Source organism: Acartia tonsa, chromosome 3 (assembly GCF_053477335.1).
Source record: "Acartia tonsa isolate MP-2025a chromosome 3, ASM5347733v1, whole genome shotgun sequence".
NCBI classification, from domain to species: domain Eukaryota; kingdom Metazoa; phylum Arthropoda; class Copepoda; order Calanoida; family Acartiidae; genus Acartia; species Acartia tonsa.
The window spans coordinates 1,578,837-1,597,505 of NC_137262.1; the positions used below are offsets into that span (position 1 = coordinate 1,578,837).

Sequence of the window (18,669 nt, forward strand, 5' to 3'; positions counted from 1 at the left end):
TTTCTATTTTATCATTTATGGGAAATTGTCTGTAATACGATGCTATACATGATTTTTCAGTATTGCTGAGAACTGGTTCTAATCCAGTGGATATTATTTGTGTAAAACTGTGTAAATATTTTATTGTAAAATATTGCTAACATGCAGTTGCATTTAATACTTCACGTCTTTCTGTTCAACTTTCATCATAAATCAATCAAAAAAACTCCATGTGTAAGTATTTATTGATTTATTGTGCATTATTTTTTTTGTAACTAGTGTAAGTTTTACCCAATGGCAAAAAGTATAAGAGATTTTTTTACTTAATTTAAAAACATAACTTTGCCCAGCAATTAAAATACTGCCTTACTGTGTACGTACAGTACATATACCCTTTTGGTCTGAAGCTCAAGATCTCAATAACTACTGAACCGATTGGGTTCTCTATTTTAGGTAAGCTTCACATAGGTCCTTTATAGGTTAAAGTCTATTTTTATTTCAGATTGGGTTGGTTTTGAGCTATTTTTATGGCATCTCCCTGCCCTTCAAATACAGAGCACCTAGATGCTAGGTGCGTAGCTGCTAGTATAGAATGAACCATTGTAGTCATTTAATGGAAAAGCGTTTCTAAACTATAACTATGTAACAGTTTGCTGTTCCTTTTTTTCATAAAAAATGTTCTTCTGAGCTAGGTATTAGTCATAATGTAATTGTTCTTACCTGGTATTACAATGAATATCTCTTCTAGTCCCTCAAACCAAGATTTATGTACATCCCTAAAAATAACAAAAAATCCTGAAATAGAAGCCTAAAAGTGCAGCTGCTATAAAAATAGAATTTCTTTTAAATCAAAATACAGGGTGCGGCACATAAATCGAGACATTTTTTAAACGGCCATGGCGCGAAAACTACTTGACCAATCAGGACATTTGACCCCACTATAGAAAGCTTAGGTAATGACCTTTTAGCACAAAAAAAATCTTTGGACGAAGATAGACGTGTACTTCGAGCTGGCCGCGCATATGTTCGGCAAGGTAGATTCCAAATGCGCCGGTGGTTTAATGCGCAAAATCGCAAAACGTAGGGTCCGACAGGGAAGGAGTTGGAATCTTGACCCCAAATTTTGTGGGTGCCTTAGGCTCATTGAGACACACATTTTGCCGTGTTTAAATCCATTTTAGCTCAATTCTAGCCGAAATGAGGTAGATTTTTAAAGATTTTGAGCCTTAAGAAATCATAAACAGTAGGGCCTGACAGAGAAGGAGTTGGAAATTTGACCCAAATTTTTTGTGTGTCTTCAGCTCATCGAGACACGCATTTTGAGTACTTAAAGTCCACTGTAGCTAAATCCTAGCCCAAATGAGAGCAAAAACATGGATTTTGTCAATTTGGCGGTTACTCATGTTCCTAAGGAAATATGGCCTCCCAGCAGCCAAATCTTAATTCAATGGACTTTTGGGCCTAGGGCTACTTTGAAGCATGCACCAATAGACGTGCCCATACCGCAAAGACCTCCCTCATTGCCACTATCAGGGAGAACTACGTCAGCTTGGACAGGTACATTTTGACCTGGACCTGCCGGCGGTTGAGGAGGCCGGTAGAGATGGTGATTGAGGCTGGCGGCGATTATGTTGAATAATCTACTAGTCATATACCTATTTTGCTTCCCAGTTTTTAAAATTCAATAAAATTTTTAAAATTGACGATATTATGTTCATTTCTTTAAAAATTACAAAATGTCTCGATTTATGTGCCGCACCCCTGTAAATACGAAAATAAAATTTTAGATTTGTCTTCTTTACATTACAACTGTATCTTTATCTTAAATACGAATACCTTTTAAAAAAACTTACACATAGACAAATATACATTAAATTACTTTATCATAAAGGACTGTTGAACTGCTTTAACTTGCTTCTAAATTGAATAAGTTACCTGTCCGCAACATTTTCAGCATCTACAGCTTTACCAAGTAGCACAAGCCTGTTAGTTTATCATTATTTGTCTTTGAAACAGCATTTTAAGCTGCACTCATTTACTGGTATGTTGTCCTTGTTCAAATTATTGACACTTAGGTAGTTGTTGACGAATTATACCGCTGAAAAAGGTACTTACTGGTGCTATAGAAGGTAGATGACAAAAAAGACACAGCTGAAAAATTACCTATTCCCAATAACAGACTTATACAGGGATCTTAAAGGATAAGACAAAGAATGATAAATTCATATTCTTCCCCTATGTTGATAAACAAAATTAACTCTTCTGCAGGTTAAAATTTTTGTAATATCTATAACAGCTAAGCTTCTAAAAAAAGAACACATACCTAATAATTGAATCTAGAAATACAATTATGCTCGAGAGTGAGATATAATTAATTTAATTATTAAGAAAAAGAATTAACACAGAAAGAAAAATTGGAATAGTTATTCTTATTTTATAGCCCTGAATTAATTACATCTTTTTAATAGCAATTTAGTTCCAGCTGTTGTAGAGATGGTCCTAGGACAAATGCAGGGGTGGACAAACAATTTATTGGTCAGTTCGTTGATCCAGTAGAAGTGGAGGGGATGGCGTAAAGGGGTTGGATGGGTGTTAACGTTATTTTAGCCAGCTGCAAGCCTTACTTTGTCAGAGTACATGAAAATCTGGTGCAACATCCAATCCATTATTTAATGATTCCTATGAAGCACAAACACACTTACTTACATAAGATATAAAAAATAACAAAATTAATAGTGCAAAAACACTTGAGGCAAAAAAAGGAAGTTGCATTTTTTAATCAAAATATAAATCATGGATGAATGTCTGAAAAAATAAATTATTATAACACCTGTAACTATTTTGCCAAAGCTTTACTACGTGATTTTATAAATGTATATATCATTTAAATTGGTAGAATTTATTATTTTGCTAGCAAACCATCGACCAACTTCCACTTTTTTTACTGAAGCCCTACCTCTGCAAGGCATTTCTGATCCTTAATTAACCGCAACTAACATAAAAGAAGCATTATAATTCATTTAGACAATCTCTGAAGAAAGCAAGATCCTTCAGTACACACAGACATACTGTTACTTTCATATAATGAATGTTTAACTTGGAGTAATGGGGGGTGCTATAAATAGACCACTGACAAAATGTAAGATTTTAGCATTTTAATCCTTTATTCAGACAGTAACAGTTGTTGGGAGGAAAAATTAACTTTTAATTGTTGAATCAATTTAGAAAACACTTGTAATTTTTGTGTACACAGGAAGAATAATCAGGAATTCAAGGATAGGTCAATTCAATGGTCAGTAAATAATCAGATAGAAAGGAAACTGGGCTGTTTATTACACTGGTCCCAAAAGTTTTATGATAACATTTTCTTATTCGTTGGCTTAACAACTTTTTGGACCTTAGTTAATTTTGACTGGTTGGTTCACACTAGTCGCCGGAAGGAAAAAGCAGTTTTTTGAAACAGGCTCTCTGAGATTATTACAGATTCTGATATATACATATATAGACTAATGAAAAATGCAAAAAACGAAATCAAAAGCGTTCCTTCTTGGGAGAAAATCCGGGAAAAAGATTTTAGCTATTTTTAACCTAAAATTAACATTGGCAAGCCTGCAAACAAATTTACAGACATTTTAAACGTGTCATTGCTCAGCACCTAGAAGTGGTAGAAAAATGCTCTGCATACCATTGGAAAGCTTATAGCCTCTAGTTTTCATATTGATATATAACGTTTTTGTAATATTATTATTGTTTGAGCTATCCTCTGAAGTATACACAAGTTTTAAAAATGCAGTTTTTTCTTGACACTTGTTACACAAACCTTTTTAAAATTGTATTGCTTAGCACCTAGGAGTTATAAAATTATTTATATAGATATATTTATATATTTTGGGTGCATTCAATTTTGGCTTAATTAAAAATAGTCTTTGAAATGTGTATGGTTTGACATTGTAGTAAGAGCCAAGGAGGGAGGTGGGGGGAGTTTATACACTTATAGGCAATGAAATTAAGTATAAAATTTTGCTCTAAATGTTTTTGGGTTTGTTGTTATAGTTATTTACCTGATTCTCTTTGTAAGATCTCTTATATGATTAAATCTACCATTAAAAACATTTGAAATTGAATTTTGGCACTATCCTTCAGGGGGCTAGTTGGGTAAAACAGCTCCAAAACACTAACATCTAAGGTCTGAACTTATTTTTAGAAATATCAAGCTAATTTTTTTAACGTAATTTTTTTTTGCATACTTGAGCTAAGTAACCACTATAGATTTCATTTTGGCACTTTCCTTCTTGGGGCTAGCAGTTTATAACAGCCCCCAAAACACTAAAATTATAAGTTATGAGCCTATTTTTAAAGTATCAAGATGATTTTTTTAATTTATAATTTATTCACATAATTGAGATACATAGCAACTAATCTTTCTAGAGGTTAGTGTGGTGAAACACCTTCAATTGTAAAGTTATATGATTAAATCTACCAGTAAACCCCAAGTTTGGCACTTGCCTTCTAGGGGCTAGTGGGGTAAAACTGCCCCCAAACTACTAAAACTTTAAGTTCTGGGCTTTCTAAAAAAATATTGGGTTGATTTTGTTAAATAACTGAACTAAATAATCATTTATTAAAGTTCAACATGATATATTTGAAAATAAGCTCAGAACTCATAATATTTGTATTTGGGGGATGTTTTACCCCACTAGACTCTAGAAGAAAAGTGCCAAATTGAAATCTGTAATAGCTACTTAGTTCAATTATGTGAAAAATGTTTACATTAGAAATATTAGCTTAATATCTTTTAAAACAATCTCATAGCTTATAATTTTAGTGTTTTATAGGCTTTTTACCCCACAAGCCCATAGAAGGAAAGTGCCAAAAATATAATTTTTAAAGTTTTACAGGTAGATCCAATCATATAAAAAAAATTTTAAAAAAAGAACCATTTGATAACTATAACAACAAGTCAAAACAGCCAGGGCAAAATCTTTAGTGGCTATGTATCTCAATTATGAGATTAAATTTTAAATTAATTAAAAAAATCATCTTGATAGGCTCATAACTTATAATATTTGCGTTTTGGGGGGTGTTAAAACCCACTAGTACCAAGAAGGAAAGTGGCAAAATGAAATCTTTAGTAACTACTTAGCTTAATTATGCAAAACAAAGTTTTAAAAAATTAGTTTGATATCTCTAAAAATAAGTTCAGACCTTAGATGTTAGTGTTTTGGAGCTGTTTTACCCCACTAGCCCCTAGAATGATAGTGCCAAAATTCAATTTTTAATATTCATTCTAGTAGATTTAATCATATAAGAGATCTTACAAAAAGAATCATGTTAATATCTATAACAACAAGCCCAAAAACATCCAGAGCAAAATTTTATACTGATTTTCATTGCCAAAAAGTGTATAAACTCCCCCCTCCCCCCACCCTCCTTGGTTCTTACTACAAACTATACACATTTCAAAGACTATTTTTAATTAGGCTAAAATTGAATGCACCCAACATATATAAATATACCTATATAAAATAATTATATAACTCCTAGGTGCTAAGCAATACAATTTTAAAAAGGTTTGTGTAACAAGTATCCAACTTAAAATTTATGAAAAACCGCATTTTTAAAACTTGTGTATACTTCAGAGGATAGCTCAAAAAATAATGATAGTACAAAAACGTTATATACCAATATGAAAACTAGAGGTTATGAGCTTTCCAATGGTATGCGTAGCATGTTTCTAACACTTCTAGGTGCTGAGCAATGACATGTTTAAAATGTCTGTATATTTGTTTGCAGGCTTGCCAATGTGAATTTTAGGTTAAAAATAGCTTAAATCTTTTTCCCGGATTTTCTCCCAAGAAGGAACGCTTTTGATTTCGTTTTTTGCATTTTTCATTGTTCTATATATGTATATATCAGAATCTGTAATAATCTCAGAGAGCCTGTTTCAAAAAACTGCTTTTCCTTTCCGGCGACCAGTGTTCATTAAGTTGAGTGACCGAACGTTTCAACCACTAATTTTAATCTATAAAAAGGGTAATCTTGTGTCGGGATGTACTTCACTTTATCGGCCATTGTCTTATCCATTTAGATTCATTAAAAAGTATAATTACATATATCCATTAGTTGATATCAACCATATTTTAGATTTATTTAGTTACTTAGAAAATTTCAAGTTTGGTTTGACAGACCTATTGCAAGTTTTTCAGCATATATTTGGTGCTGAGTATGTATTTAAACTGTAGCCTTTGTGCGCAGAGAGAAACTGCATAGACACTGTAAATAATTTTTATTAGTGTAGAGACGGACATAATAATAATGAATTTAACATAATTCAATGTTTAATTTTATTAAACTATCAAACACCTTCCTTAAAAACCATTGAGGGGGGAAACCATAATTTCTACAACCAAATAAAGGTTATTATCCACAGTTTTATATATCCTATCCAAAAATACTTTGAATCATACTTTTTATTCCATTTAAATTTCCCTAATTTTCTGATAAAATTTGCTTGATTTTTGCTAATAAAAACTCACGTCTAGCACTTGTAAATATAGTTTGATTGGCGTTATTATTAAAGCCACGATGCAAGTATAATTGGACAATGCATGTGTTATCAGGAAATAGTATCCAGAGAGGAGGGGACATTGACCTGTTTATTACACTGGTCCCCAAGGTTTTATATTAACGTTTTCTTATTCGTTTACTTAATAAATTTGGAGACTTTGATTAAATTTGGATTAGTTTGTTTTTTAATTTTAGTGTTCAACCGTTTTAACCACTAATTGTAATCTACAGGAAGGTTAATTTTGTATCATCATTAGGGATGTAAATCAATTTATCTGCCATTGTCTTATCCCTTTAGATCCCTGATTAGTAAATATAGGGATTGCTGTTGATCCTAGTGTCGACGTAAATATCATGTAAATTATCCCTTTCATATAAGAACATGTCGATGACATATCTCCTATTGCTTCTATTGTTAACTGTTTCCAAGTTATTTCATATTTTTATCAATTCGTTTGCGGATTTTTTTTCATTGCTCAAGTATTAATAAACTAATAAACTTTAATAAACTTTGATAACAAAATGAACATGATTTTATGCTTGTTTTAAATATCAAATATACATAGAATATATTGTGAAAAGTATTATACAACATTAACTTTTCATAATATGAGTAATTGCATCGTTTACATGATGTTTTACTTGTGTATTTATAGAAATAAAGAAAATTTTAGGAACATAAAAAAAAAGAAAACAAAATATTTTTTTTGCCTCTGTAAATTTCATCTAACCTACCCCCCCCCCCCCCAAAAAATACTTTTAGAAACCTGTAAGAAGATTTACTGTAAAGTGTTGAATTTTGAATTGAATTTTAACTAAGGCTAGCAACCACGGTTTAAATTCTATTGACCAATCCATATTCATTCGAACACAAAAAAAAGACTACATTATTAGTCCACATTCCCAATCGATATAATATTACTTGGATGATGTACCAGATTTTCAGGTACTCCACAGAGTGATGCTCGCAGCTGGCTACATTAACAATACCCCTACCCTCCCCTCCTTCTGGATGAACAAACTGACCAAAAAATGAGGTCAACACGAGCAAGCCTAATTGACGACATATAGTTAATATATCCAGATATATCCTATATCCATTATATTCCTGCTTTGCACATTTAAAAGTGTTAACAAGAGCATACTAGCACACATGTCATAATAATTCAACACAAACTTTTCATCAATCAAAATTTTGACATCAGATTAATTCATGTAGAAAACTGCAAAATTTTGAAATTTTACGAAAAATTTCACGTAGATAAAAAACACAAATGTTATGGAATTATTACTCTAATTTAGAAAAGGATCATAGGCTTTTTTTGGGACTAAGATAAGCTTTTATGAAAAGCTATAACCGCTTAAACACAATATAAATTTTAAAACTAGAATAGTTATTTATGGCATTGCATATAATAAATCAGCTTTGCACAGATATTAAAATAAAAAATTATACAATTAAAACATATTTAACAAGCCCGGAGGGACTAAAGGCCCGGGCTAACAAAACTGGTATTAATTTTAAGATTCTCATCTTGATATTTGTTGAAAACTGTCTCTAATACAATGCTATACATGATTTTTAATATTGCAGAGAACCGGTTCTAATCCAGCGGATATTTATCGGTTTTGAAGACATGATGGAAACTCATTTAAAACTGTCATGCAATTATGCTATTTAGCCAATTTTCATTCTGTAAAAAAACTTTTTTCTTTTTACCTACTATTTATTTCTTAGAAAATCTACTAAAACATCAAATTTCCCCTAAAAGTTCCTGTTTGTTGAATTTTTGTGACCTATAAAAAGAAGGGAATTTTGGGATCTACTGCAGTTCACGGTAAAATATTGCTGGTAAGCAATATTTCCAAAAACCTATGCATTTTAAAGGCTTCTAGCTGCCAAACGGCTGAACGTACAGATCATACCCGCATAGCATTTTAAGCGGCATAAGAAGGCCTAAAAATAATCTGGAATAGCCAAGATCCAATTATGCACAGGGAAAGTAAGCTTCACTGAAGAAAAAACGCGTAAAATAGGTCTTTTTCGCGCATTTCTCTGCACTGCGAGATAATTATGCATTATTGATTTATGGCTATTCCAGATTATTTGTAGGCCTTCTTATGCCACTTAAAACAGTATGCGGGCATGATCTGTACAATCAGCCGTTTGGCAGCTAGCAGCCTTTAAAATTCATAGATTTTTGGAAATATTGCTTACCAGCAATATTTTACCGTGAACTGCAGTAGATCCGAATTTTGAATTTAAATGTTTACTTTATGTAGAAGCGTATTAATCATTAAATGAAACATTTTCTTTCATATTATAATTTATGATCATATATATATCTTAGGAAGTGAAGAACGTTGTCAGTTTATGTGTTTGTTAATTATAATTTTAACTTATAACTTCAAATTTTCTATTGCCTTATTGAGAGAAGGTTCTGTGCCATTTTTTGGAATTGAAGCAACCAAACGAAAAAAGACTTGGAGAGGGGGCGACAGATGACAAAATTAAGGGGGCTAGATACACCCCCTTAGGTGTCAACCACCCTTGACAATGGTCTACACCCCCCTGATACACCCCTTAATACAAGAAGCTTTCCTAAAATTCACATATACACAACAACTTTAAATTTGCAAAGAACTTATTTACTTTTTAAAGCTGTAGGTAGCAAAATATAAAGTTGTTTACATTTGAGCCTTCCATTTGGATGTTGCAAAACTTTATTCAAACACATGAAAATCAGAGTTACGGTCATATATTCTGAACAACAATTAATCTAACAGGAACTTTTAAAACCTTCAAAAGTCTTGGATTTTTTTCTTGATTTTTGGGAGGAGCCGGAGTCTGAAGCCGTTATTTTTAGAGGCGGCTTCGTGGAGTCTGACTCGGAACCGCAATAAAACCAAACGGATCCGCATTTCTGGTTTTAGTTATTCTTTTATTCCCTCTTTGAAATAATCCTTTTCAGATTTCTTATTTTTAGATATAACTACTCCTATGAGATTACTCAATGGGATTTATTCACAAAATAGTTTTGATGTAAATATTTATGTAAAGTCCTGCCAAATCCCTTAGTTTTATTAAAATTGTAGGTGACTTTAAAATATATTTACTTAAAAATCATAAACATAACTATCAAATGCCCTTTGTGAGTCAAAAAACAAAACATCAATAAAAAAGCCTTTCAAACGCTTTTAATAAGTCAAAAATACATTAATTAACTAAGGCTAATTACATGAACATTCGACTGAAAACTAATATTTGAAGAGTTTCAACTATGTAACTTTATTCTTAGAATTAATAATAATTTCAAAGCTCCAAGAAGATGTTGTTGTTTTGGCTGCTCATAGTCAGTTTCCGGTCCGGGTAGTCATCAGTGGGGTGAGGGGGGGGGGCGTGGGCTTATGGTGGGGGCTCTGGAGGGGGGCGTTGGAGGGGAGGAAGGCTGGTGAAACTTGGATGGGAGGAGAGGAAGGCAGCTACATGGGTGGGATTTTGCCAGAGGTCCATAGGAGTAAGATTTGTAGGATTATTTGGGCATGAAAAGAGGTGCTGGACTGTTTCTGGGGTAGGATTAACAGGACAGGATGGGCAGTTGGGGGTAAGAGAAGCGTTGATGGAATGGAGGTAGCTTTGGAGTTTAGGACAATAGTTGGATCTTAATTGGGAGAGGATGGTTCTGTAGTGCCTGGGGAGTTGGATTTCGGAGGGGTTGATGTCAGGGGGAGCTTGATTAAGGACAGGATTAGGGGGGTAAGAATTTATGGCTTGGGTGACAGCTGAGGTGTGGAGTCTGGAGATTGTGGATTTGTAGTTTGTGGGAAGGAGGGTGTTGTCGGGGGAAAGAAAAGGTTGGAGAGTAGGAAGGAACATGGATTGAAGGGTGGATTTTTTGGATCTAGGGCCAGGGGGGGTTGTGACGTTGTGGAAGGATGGGTGGGAGGGGCGGAGGGAGGAGGCCAGGTATTGGGAACAAAGAAGGGAAAGGTGGTTCCGTACTGGTAGGATTTTGGTTTCTTGGTGGAGGTGGCTGATGGGAGATTTTTTAGTGGAACCAGTACAGATGCGGAGGGCTTGGTTTTGGAGGACTTGGAGTTTGTCAATGTTGTTTTTGGAGGTGTTAGGGAACCAAACAGGACAGGCATAGGTGGTGATGGGGCGGAGGAGGGTGTTGTAGGTGGTGAGGAGAGTCTCCTTCTGGTGGCCCCATTTGGTGCCAGCCAGACATTTGAGGATTCTAAGGCGGGAGGAAATTTTTGAGGAAATGGTGGAGACATGGGAACTGAAATTGAAAAAGGTGTCAAAGGTAACTCCAAGGATTTTAGGGGTTTTCTCAAGGGGAAGGGTGGAGCCGTTGATTTGGACTTGAGGATGGAAGTTGGATTGGTGCTTGCGGTCAGAAGTGAAGAGGGTGACAGTGGATTTGTTGGGAGCTATGGAGAGGCCGTTGGTGGAGGCCCAGTCAGCGATTGAGGAGAGGTGGGAGTTGATGGATTCAACTGACTGGGGGATGTTAGGGGAGGAGTGGAAGGAGTTAAGGTCGTCGGCATAGGAGGAGGTGTGGGCAGGGGGAATGTGGGGGGCATCTGCTATGTAGAAGTTGAAGAGGACTGGGGAGATAACAGAGCCTTGGGGGACGCCAGTGTGGACAATTTTAGGAGAGGCATTGGTGTTTTGATAGGAACAGAAAGCCATCCTGCCACGCAAGTAGCAGGATAGCCATCTAATGATGTTGGGATGAAGATTGGAGGAGGAGATTTTTTGGAGAAGGAGGTGGATGGGAATGCAGTCAAATGCTTTGGAAAGGTCGATGGAGGCAACAGTTGTGCGGCTGGGGGGGAGGTTTTGATTGAAGCCATTGGCAATGGTGGTGGAAAGGTTGAGGAGGGAGGAGGTGGTGGAGTGGAGGGGTTTAAAGCCGTGTTGTGAGGGGTGGGTGGAGAGGGATTGTTTAAGGTAGGGGAGGAGTAGGCGTTCAAGGACTTTTGCTGCAGGACAGAGGAGGGAGATTGGGCGGTAGGAGGTGGAAAGGTCAGGGGGTTTACCAGGTTTGAGGAGGGCAATGATTTTGGATAGTTTCCAAATGGCAGGGATGTTGGCAGCGGAGATGGAGAGGTTGAAAAGTTTAGTGAGGTAGGAGATGCCATTTGGACCAAGGTGTTTAAGGTGAAGGATGTTAAGGTTGTCGGGGCCAAGTGCAGAGGAATTGGAGGAATTTTTAATTGCTTCAAGGACAAGGGCAGGGGTAAAAGGTTGGAAGTTTCTGTTGAGGTGGTTGCGGCGGCGGATTTTACGGATAATTTTTCTGGAGAAAGGGTTGGAAGTATGACGGGAGACAGAGGTGAATTGACTGGTGAAGGATTCGGCAATGTGGAGGTGGGAGGTGTGGACTTTGTTGTTGTTGAAGGAAATGGGTTGGTTGGAGGGAGGGGAGTTGTTTTTGCCGGAAAGGGACTTGAGGAGGGACCAGAATTTGGAAGGATTTGTTCTATGGTCGGATTTGGAAAGGGTTTCTTGCCATTTTTTGTTGGAATGTTGGTTTACTATTGAGGAGATTTGGTCATTAAGGATTTGAATTTGAGGATCATGGGGGTTGGTTTCTCTTAAGGAGTCTCTTTGCTGGATAAGGGGTTTAGCAGACTGAGGGAGGGTAGGGTTGGAATTTTTGATGAAGCCAGCAGGAACAGTGTGTTTGGAGGCAGTTTGGAGGATTTGGCGGAAAGTGGCTTCACCTTGGGAGCAGGAGGAAGGGTCAGGAAGGTCTTCAAAAAGGGTTTCAGTTTCTAGGGTAAAGGTGTCCCAGTCTGCTTTATGGAAGTTGTGGAAGGTTTTGACAGGGCGGGGGGTTCTGGTGATTTCGGGAATGGAGAGGAGAATGGGAAGGTGATCAGAACGGAGGGTGGTAAGGGTGTGCCAGGAGAAATCAAGGGCAAGGTGGGCAGAGCATAAGGAAAGGTCAGGGGAGGTAGGTTGGCCATTGGGGGGAAGGCGGGTAGGGGAATCCTCGTTGAGGAGGCAAAGGCTGCTCTCATTGAGAGCTTCCAGCAGAGCCTCCCTACGATTCATGGCAGATTGGTCAAGGGTAATGGAGTTCCAGGCAGGGTTGTGGGCATTGAAGTCACCGACTAGGATAAGGTCATTTGGATTTTCAAAAAGGAGGTTAAAGTCAGGGGTGTATTGTGGGGGGCAGGAGGAGTGTGGGGGGAGGTAAAGGTTGATTATTTGTAGAGGGGAGCCATTGCGGGAAATTTGGATGCCATCAACCTCAAGGGGGCCATTGGAGAGGTGGTTGAGGTTAAGGTGTGTGAAGGGGATGTCTTCGGCAATGAGGAAGGCTATTCCTCCACCAGGTCGGTCTTGTCGATCCTTCCTGATGAAGTTATAGCCAGGGAGGGGTTTAGGATTGGATTTGCAGGAGAGTTTAGTTTCTTGGAGGCAGGTAATTGGGATGTTAAGGGTTGAAATAAGGTTGTGGAGTTCATCTTGGGTGGTAAGGAGACCATTACAGTTGAATTGGAGGATGAAAGGTTTACCAGGAGGTTTGCGGGGGGCAGGGGTGGGGGGAGGAGGGGGCGGGGGTGATTGAGGGTGTGGTGGTGATGGAGGTGCTGTTGGGGAAGGTGGGGGAGACGGGGAGTTGGGTGTGGAGGGTGAGGGAGGGGGGGAATTTTGGGGGGAACAGGAGGGGCATATCCAGAAGGGGGAGTAGTGGGTGGAGGATGGAAGGAGGGAACATTTGGGGTGGACCCATTGGAGGCAGGAGTTACATTGGAAGGAGCCAGTGGATTTAGTAACACCTAAGGAACAGATAGGGCATGGAAATTTGGGGCCACGGGATTTAGGTGGGGGTGTAGATTGTTGGGGGGAAATGGGTGAGAAGGGGGTAGGGGAGGCAGAGATGCAGGGTGGACAGGACCAGTTAGAATTGTATTCGGATTTGGATGAGAGGAGGGAACATTTGGGATGAACCCAAAGTTGGCAGGAGTTACAGAGGAAGGCACCAGAGGAGCGGGTTATGTTGCGGGAGCAGGTAGAGCAAGGGTATTTGGGACCAGGATTTGGATGGATGTCGCCAGAGAGGATGAGGGGAGGAGGGGGGGTGATGTTGGATGTGGTTATGGAGGGTTGGAGTTGAAAGGCCTCCAAGGCCTCCAGAGCTGACAGGGGCTGACTTAAAAGCCCTTTAGGCCAGCCCCGTGGGGGAAACCCGGACGGGAGACATGGCTGTCAGAACAGGTGGTTTGGTGCAGGTTTGCCCGGGGGTGTACATCTTCTTCTCCTCCTCCCCGGATAGGTCCACTGCGGAAAAGCTTGCACCCTCGGACCTCCAAGAAGATAAAATACCTTTATTCTATTTTATTTCATGAATAGACCTATAGCAAAAAATCAACACTTTATTTACTAGTTGAAAAGGTTAATCTTAATGCCGAGTTTATGCTTAATTTTATATATATCTGCACAAATTAATGATCATATGTATTAAAAACAAGGTTAATGTGCACACCGCCAGGGAAAGGGGGAATATATGGCTGTAAATAACCTTTGTAAACATGATCTCTCATTCGTTGACATATGAACTTTGGGATCAACTGCAGTTCACGGTAAAATATTCCTAATAACAAATATATTTCCAAAAATCTATGAATTTCAAAGGCGTCTAGCTGCCAAACGGCTGAACGTACAGATCATACCCGCACACCGTTTTAAGCGGCATAAGAAGGCCTACAAATAATCTGGAATAATCATGAATCAATAATGCACAGTTATCTCGCAGTGCAGAGAAATGCGCGAAAAAGACATATTTTACACGTTTTTTTCTTCAGTAAAGCTTACCCTGTGCATCATTGGATCTTAAAACATTGTGCGGGAATGATCTGTACGTTCAGCCGTTTGGCAGCTTGCAGCCTTTAAAATTCATTGATTTTTGAAAGTATTCGTTACCAGGAATATTTTACCGTCAACTGCAGTTGATCCGAACTTTGGGTACTTTAATCAAATTCCCAAACAAGCTAGAAATAAGAGAAAAAGGATGATTTATCAAAACTAAAAAAATCCGAAATATCCTTTTCCCCTGTGAAAGATGATTATTTTTTATTATTAAAATTACCCTCCTAATAAGAAACAATGCCTTACTTTAATTTTTTAATGTGGGTGTATGTATATAGTTCTGAATGTACTGACAAGTATTAATTAGCAGTCTAGATAAATATTATTCTATCCTTATTTCAAGGGTGATTGAAAAATTATTTAGAAAATTCTCTAGATCATTATAAATAATCCAGACAACTATCTGCCCCAAAGTGATGGAGAACCTTTTCGTCTGCTAGCAAATTAAATGTCTTTCACATGACTAATTTTCCACTTGATTGAGATCTATAAATAACTTTTAGACCCTTTTTATTCCATGTTTAACATCAGTGTAAAGTAAAAATAAATGGCTGGCAGATAAATTTGATGGAAAATAACTTTTATCTTTGCATTGACAGTATTTGCAAAGGTTTAATATTTAAATTTCAAAAAGAATATCTATTTCATTTGTCAATGGTCACTAAAAGTAGAAGTAAATATTTTCAAACCTTATAATTAACCTAATCTATATTTTAAGAGTGTGAGAAAGATTTAGGGGGGAAGATGATGACAACCCCGGAAAAAGGAATAGGGTATACACAGAACCCCCCCCAAAAAATTTTATTTTTAATTCCCTGTAGGTAGAATTTACCCCAAAAGAAAAGATTTCAACCTAACTTAATATTTGCATTATGGGAGGTTTAAAAATGAATATAAGTATAATTTTTGAGGTGCTTCACGCATCTTTAACAAAATCATGTACAAGCGCCATTTTTCGTTAATATTAACATAAAAATAATGTTAAAATAGCAGATGATTTATTAGCTTCTAACAGACCGATGCAAATTTAATGTTTTCACAAGTGACAGTTTCTAGGTCCTTGTGGATGCATATATTACATAACTATGTATATTGTAAATGTTCCATGTTACTAGTAAATTAGTGTAATAATTTATCAGATATTGTAGCTAAGCAAATGAAACAAATTTTGCTGCATAACGCGGATTTAATCTCACTTTATTTACTTAGTTTAGGTTACAACAAGGTTATCAGGAAATCCCCGCAAGGTTCAGGCACAAGAGTGTTAGGTACCCCATGAAGGACTTCACTTGCCAAATAGTTTTTACTACGAATAGCTTTTTATTATCTTTAAAACAAGTTGACCTTTTTATGTCATACTAGCGGTTGCGCCCCTAGCATTTTGGAGCAAAACATAGCCTAAATCTATCCGAAAACTTATATCCAAAAACAAATAGAAATAAAATATTACTACTTTATAAAGCTTTCAAATCTAACATACAAACTTTAAACACCAGAAATGAAATCTTCAGCAAGTGTCCACACAGAGAAAAGTTCCTTCTTTCAAAGTGCATGACGTGAAACATATTCAAAGCAGTATTTTTTTTATATAATATGTATTAATTTGTAAAACTGCAAATGATAAATATGACCTATTTTTGTCTCTTCAAAGATTCCCTTTAAACACCTCCCCCTTTATATAAAGATGCTAATTCCCCCCAACCCCAAGAGGATATAAGCAGTAAAAAACCCCGCAGGGGGCACAATTTTCTAACACTTCTTTCTCATTTAGTCTTTCAAAAGGATTCAAAATGCATGGATATATATCTTTTTAACTCTCATTTTATACATATTAACTGGAACTGATGATCTATTTTTATAGAGAAACATATGTATTCCACCAATAAATAGTTAAAAAATTAAATGTGTTTATACATATAATAATACTTTATAAAATAGGATAACTCTTTCCAACTAACTATATTGCTGTTTAAAATTACAAGTCATTTTTGTTTATATTTAGCAATTGGTGTATATTTTAATTAAGTTTGTTTTAACTTTTGCATTAACTAGAGATAAAGTAAATGAGTTTTATCTTTTTGCTGTTGTTGCTATTTAGTTTAGATGGATTTTATGAAATTAACAGGAAAGGTCTTTTACGTTTTTTTAAAACTAAAATATGTGAATAAGATGATTGTTATGAGCTCTATTAGGAATTCACAACCTCGGAAGTCAGACCCACATTCATAACCGAAGCTGATTCATTATGACAGGTGTTCTACTTTTTCTACTGAACTGATCCTAGCAGTAAGGCAGAGAGGAAGTCTAATTATTGATCCATACATGTATGACTAAGTTTAGTTGTGAGTAGTATGACGTTAATCATGTTATTTTTAGCAAAGAAAAGTTGCACTAACTTCAGGGTTAAAGGAATAGGTAATTAACTATTTCATATACTCAATTATTCTAGTCTTAAATTCCATTTTTGAAAATCCCTTATATCACAGGTGTACCATCCATTACCAATTAAATTGAAAAAAAATATTTGGAACTTATGTTCGAGATAAAAAAAATATGCTAGGTTAAAAAATGATTATAAAAAAAAGACTTTTGGATCCCTAGCTCAAAGCTTATATGGGCGATGGAAAAACAGTTTGAATACATAAAAGGCGAAATGGATATGTTTATTGTATAAGAGTCTTTATTAAAATCCGTGATCCCAACATTCCTGATAAAAATAATACACAAACGCATGTTACTCACTAAAAGGCTTCACTGTTAGGATTATGTTTCAGTTGTAACAAAAACTGTACAATGTAGTACACGTCAAATTATATTAGTATATCCTTTAATTGAATATAAAAAATATATAGTAAAATATTTTATTTAAATAACATACCCAATTGCGACCATAGGCAAAAAAACTTTGAAATTAAGAAAATCATGAGTATATGATATTAGATGGACTTAAACAATAAACAATATCAAACCCTTTAGAAACATCAAAACCGGAGAAGAGAAAAAATAGCTAGGTACCTATTTAACAATGAAAATGATATATGGAATGAGATTATAGAATGAACACTATCAAACACTTTAGAAACATCAAAACCCGAGAAGAGAAAAAATTTGCTAGGTACCTATCTAACAGATCCAATTCAAATGTTTAAGAAAATCATATTTGGTATGGGATGAGATTATAGAATGAACAATATCAAACCCTTTAGAAACATCAAAAATCTAAAAGAAGAAAATGAGGTAGGTACCTATCTAACTTTTCTCACATTTTCCTTATACACAAAAATTCGACTATTATTACAACCAATTTTCAGTAGATACCTATTACCTATCAAAACCTTAGTTTATTTCTTTCAGGAACAAGGTTATTTTTATTAAATAGCTATACATGTCTCAAATTGAGATCTAATGACTATAGTGAGGTTTATATTTTTAATTTTCAAAGACTCTTTTTAAGATATTTGATTAACGACAAATAATTTCCTAGAAGAATGATCTTTCCACGGATACCAGGCATTGAAACACTTCATTTTTATTCTCTGGAACCATGAACTAACTTTAAATAAAAGAGTTTAAAAACTTAAAAAAGACCTTCTTTTCTCTCATCCACAATTTTGACATTTTTCTCTTCCAATTCTTATCAATACTATTAACATTTTACAAAAATGAAAACATCCATAAAAGCGAAGCACTGACACGGTAGGACAAAAGGACAATAACACTTGTATAGTGTCAGAACTGAATAATCAGAATATAAATGTATAAGAGTCGAAGCAAAATTGTAAGTAAATTTGTTGAAAAACTGATTGATATAGGATAATGTTTATTGTTTATGGACATACTTACATTTTTAGGATTTGATTATAGGGTTGCTTCGCTTTAAACATTATACTTTGTTGTCCCAGGAATCAATATACCAAGAATCAATTCAATCGGATGATTATATCACATAAAAATTTGTTGTTATATAAGAGCTTCGCTTTTAAAAACCCATTATTATGACAGCATATTTCCTATGAAAATTAAGAAATGAAAACATACAAAACTTTATGTCGATTAACTTCATATTAACTACCTAGGTATTGATCACTAATTTAAGAATACTTTTTTTCAACCTTTAGAACTTTATCAGTCACTCAAAACATTTTATTATTAGTTATCTCTGAAACAAAAGTACAAAAGTACAAAATACAAAAAAACTGATAATATTATTGTGTTGCTAAACAGCAAATTTT

At 35.6% G+C, this 18,669-nt stretch overlaps 1 protein-coding gene across 1 annotated transcript in view; it reads right to left on the minus strand.

Moving 5' to 3' along the window:
* sturkopf (lipid droplet associated hydrolase sturkopf) overlaps window positions 1-17,990 on the minus strand; it is a 67,498-nt gene extending 49,508 nt beyond the window's left edge. Inside the window, exons 1-3 of the mRNA XM_080152255.1 lie at window positions 17,917-17,990; window positions 1,915-1,961; window positions 700-755 (exon numbers count right to left, since the gene is read on the minus strand). Of these exons, the coding sequence (XP_080008381.1) occupies window positions 700-755; window positions 1,915-1,961; window positions 17,917-17,964 (151 nt within the window). The 5' untranslated portion in view covers window positions 17,965-17,990. The remainder of the gene's footprint in view (window positions 1-699; window positions 756-1,914; window positions 1,962-17,916) is intronic.
* Between the last annotated feature and the right edge of the window lie 679 nt (window positions 17,991-18,669).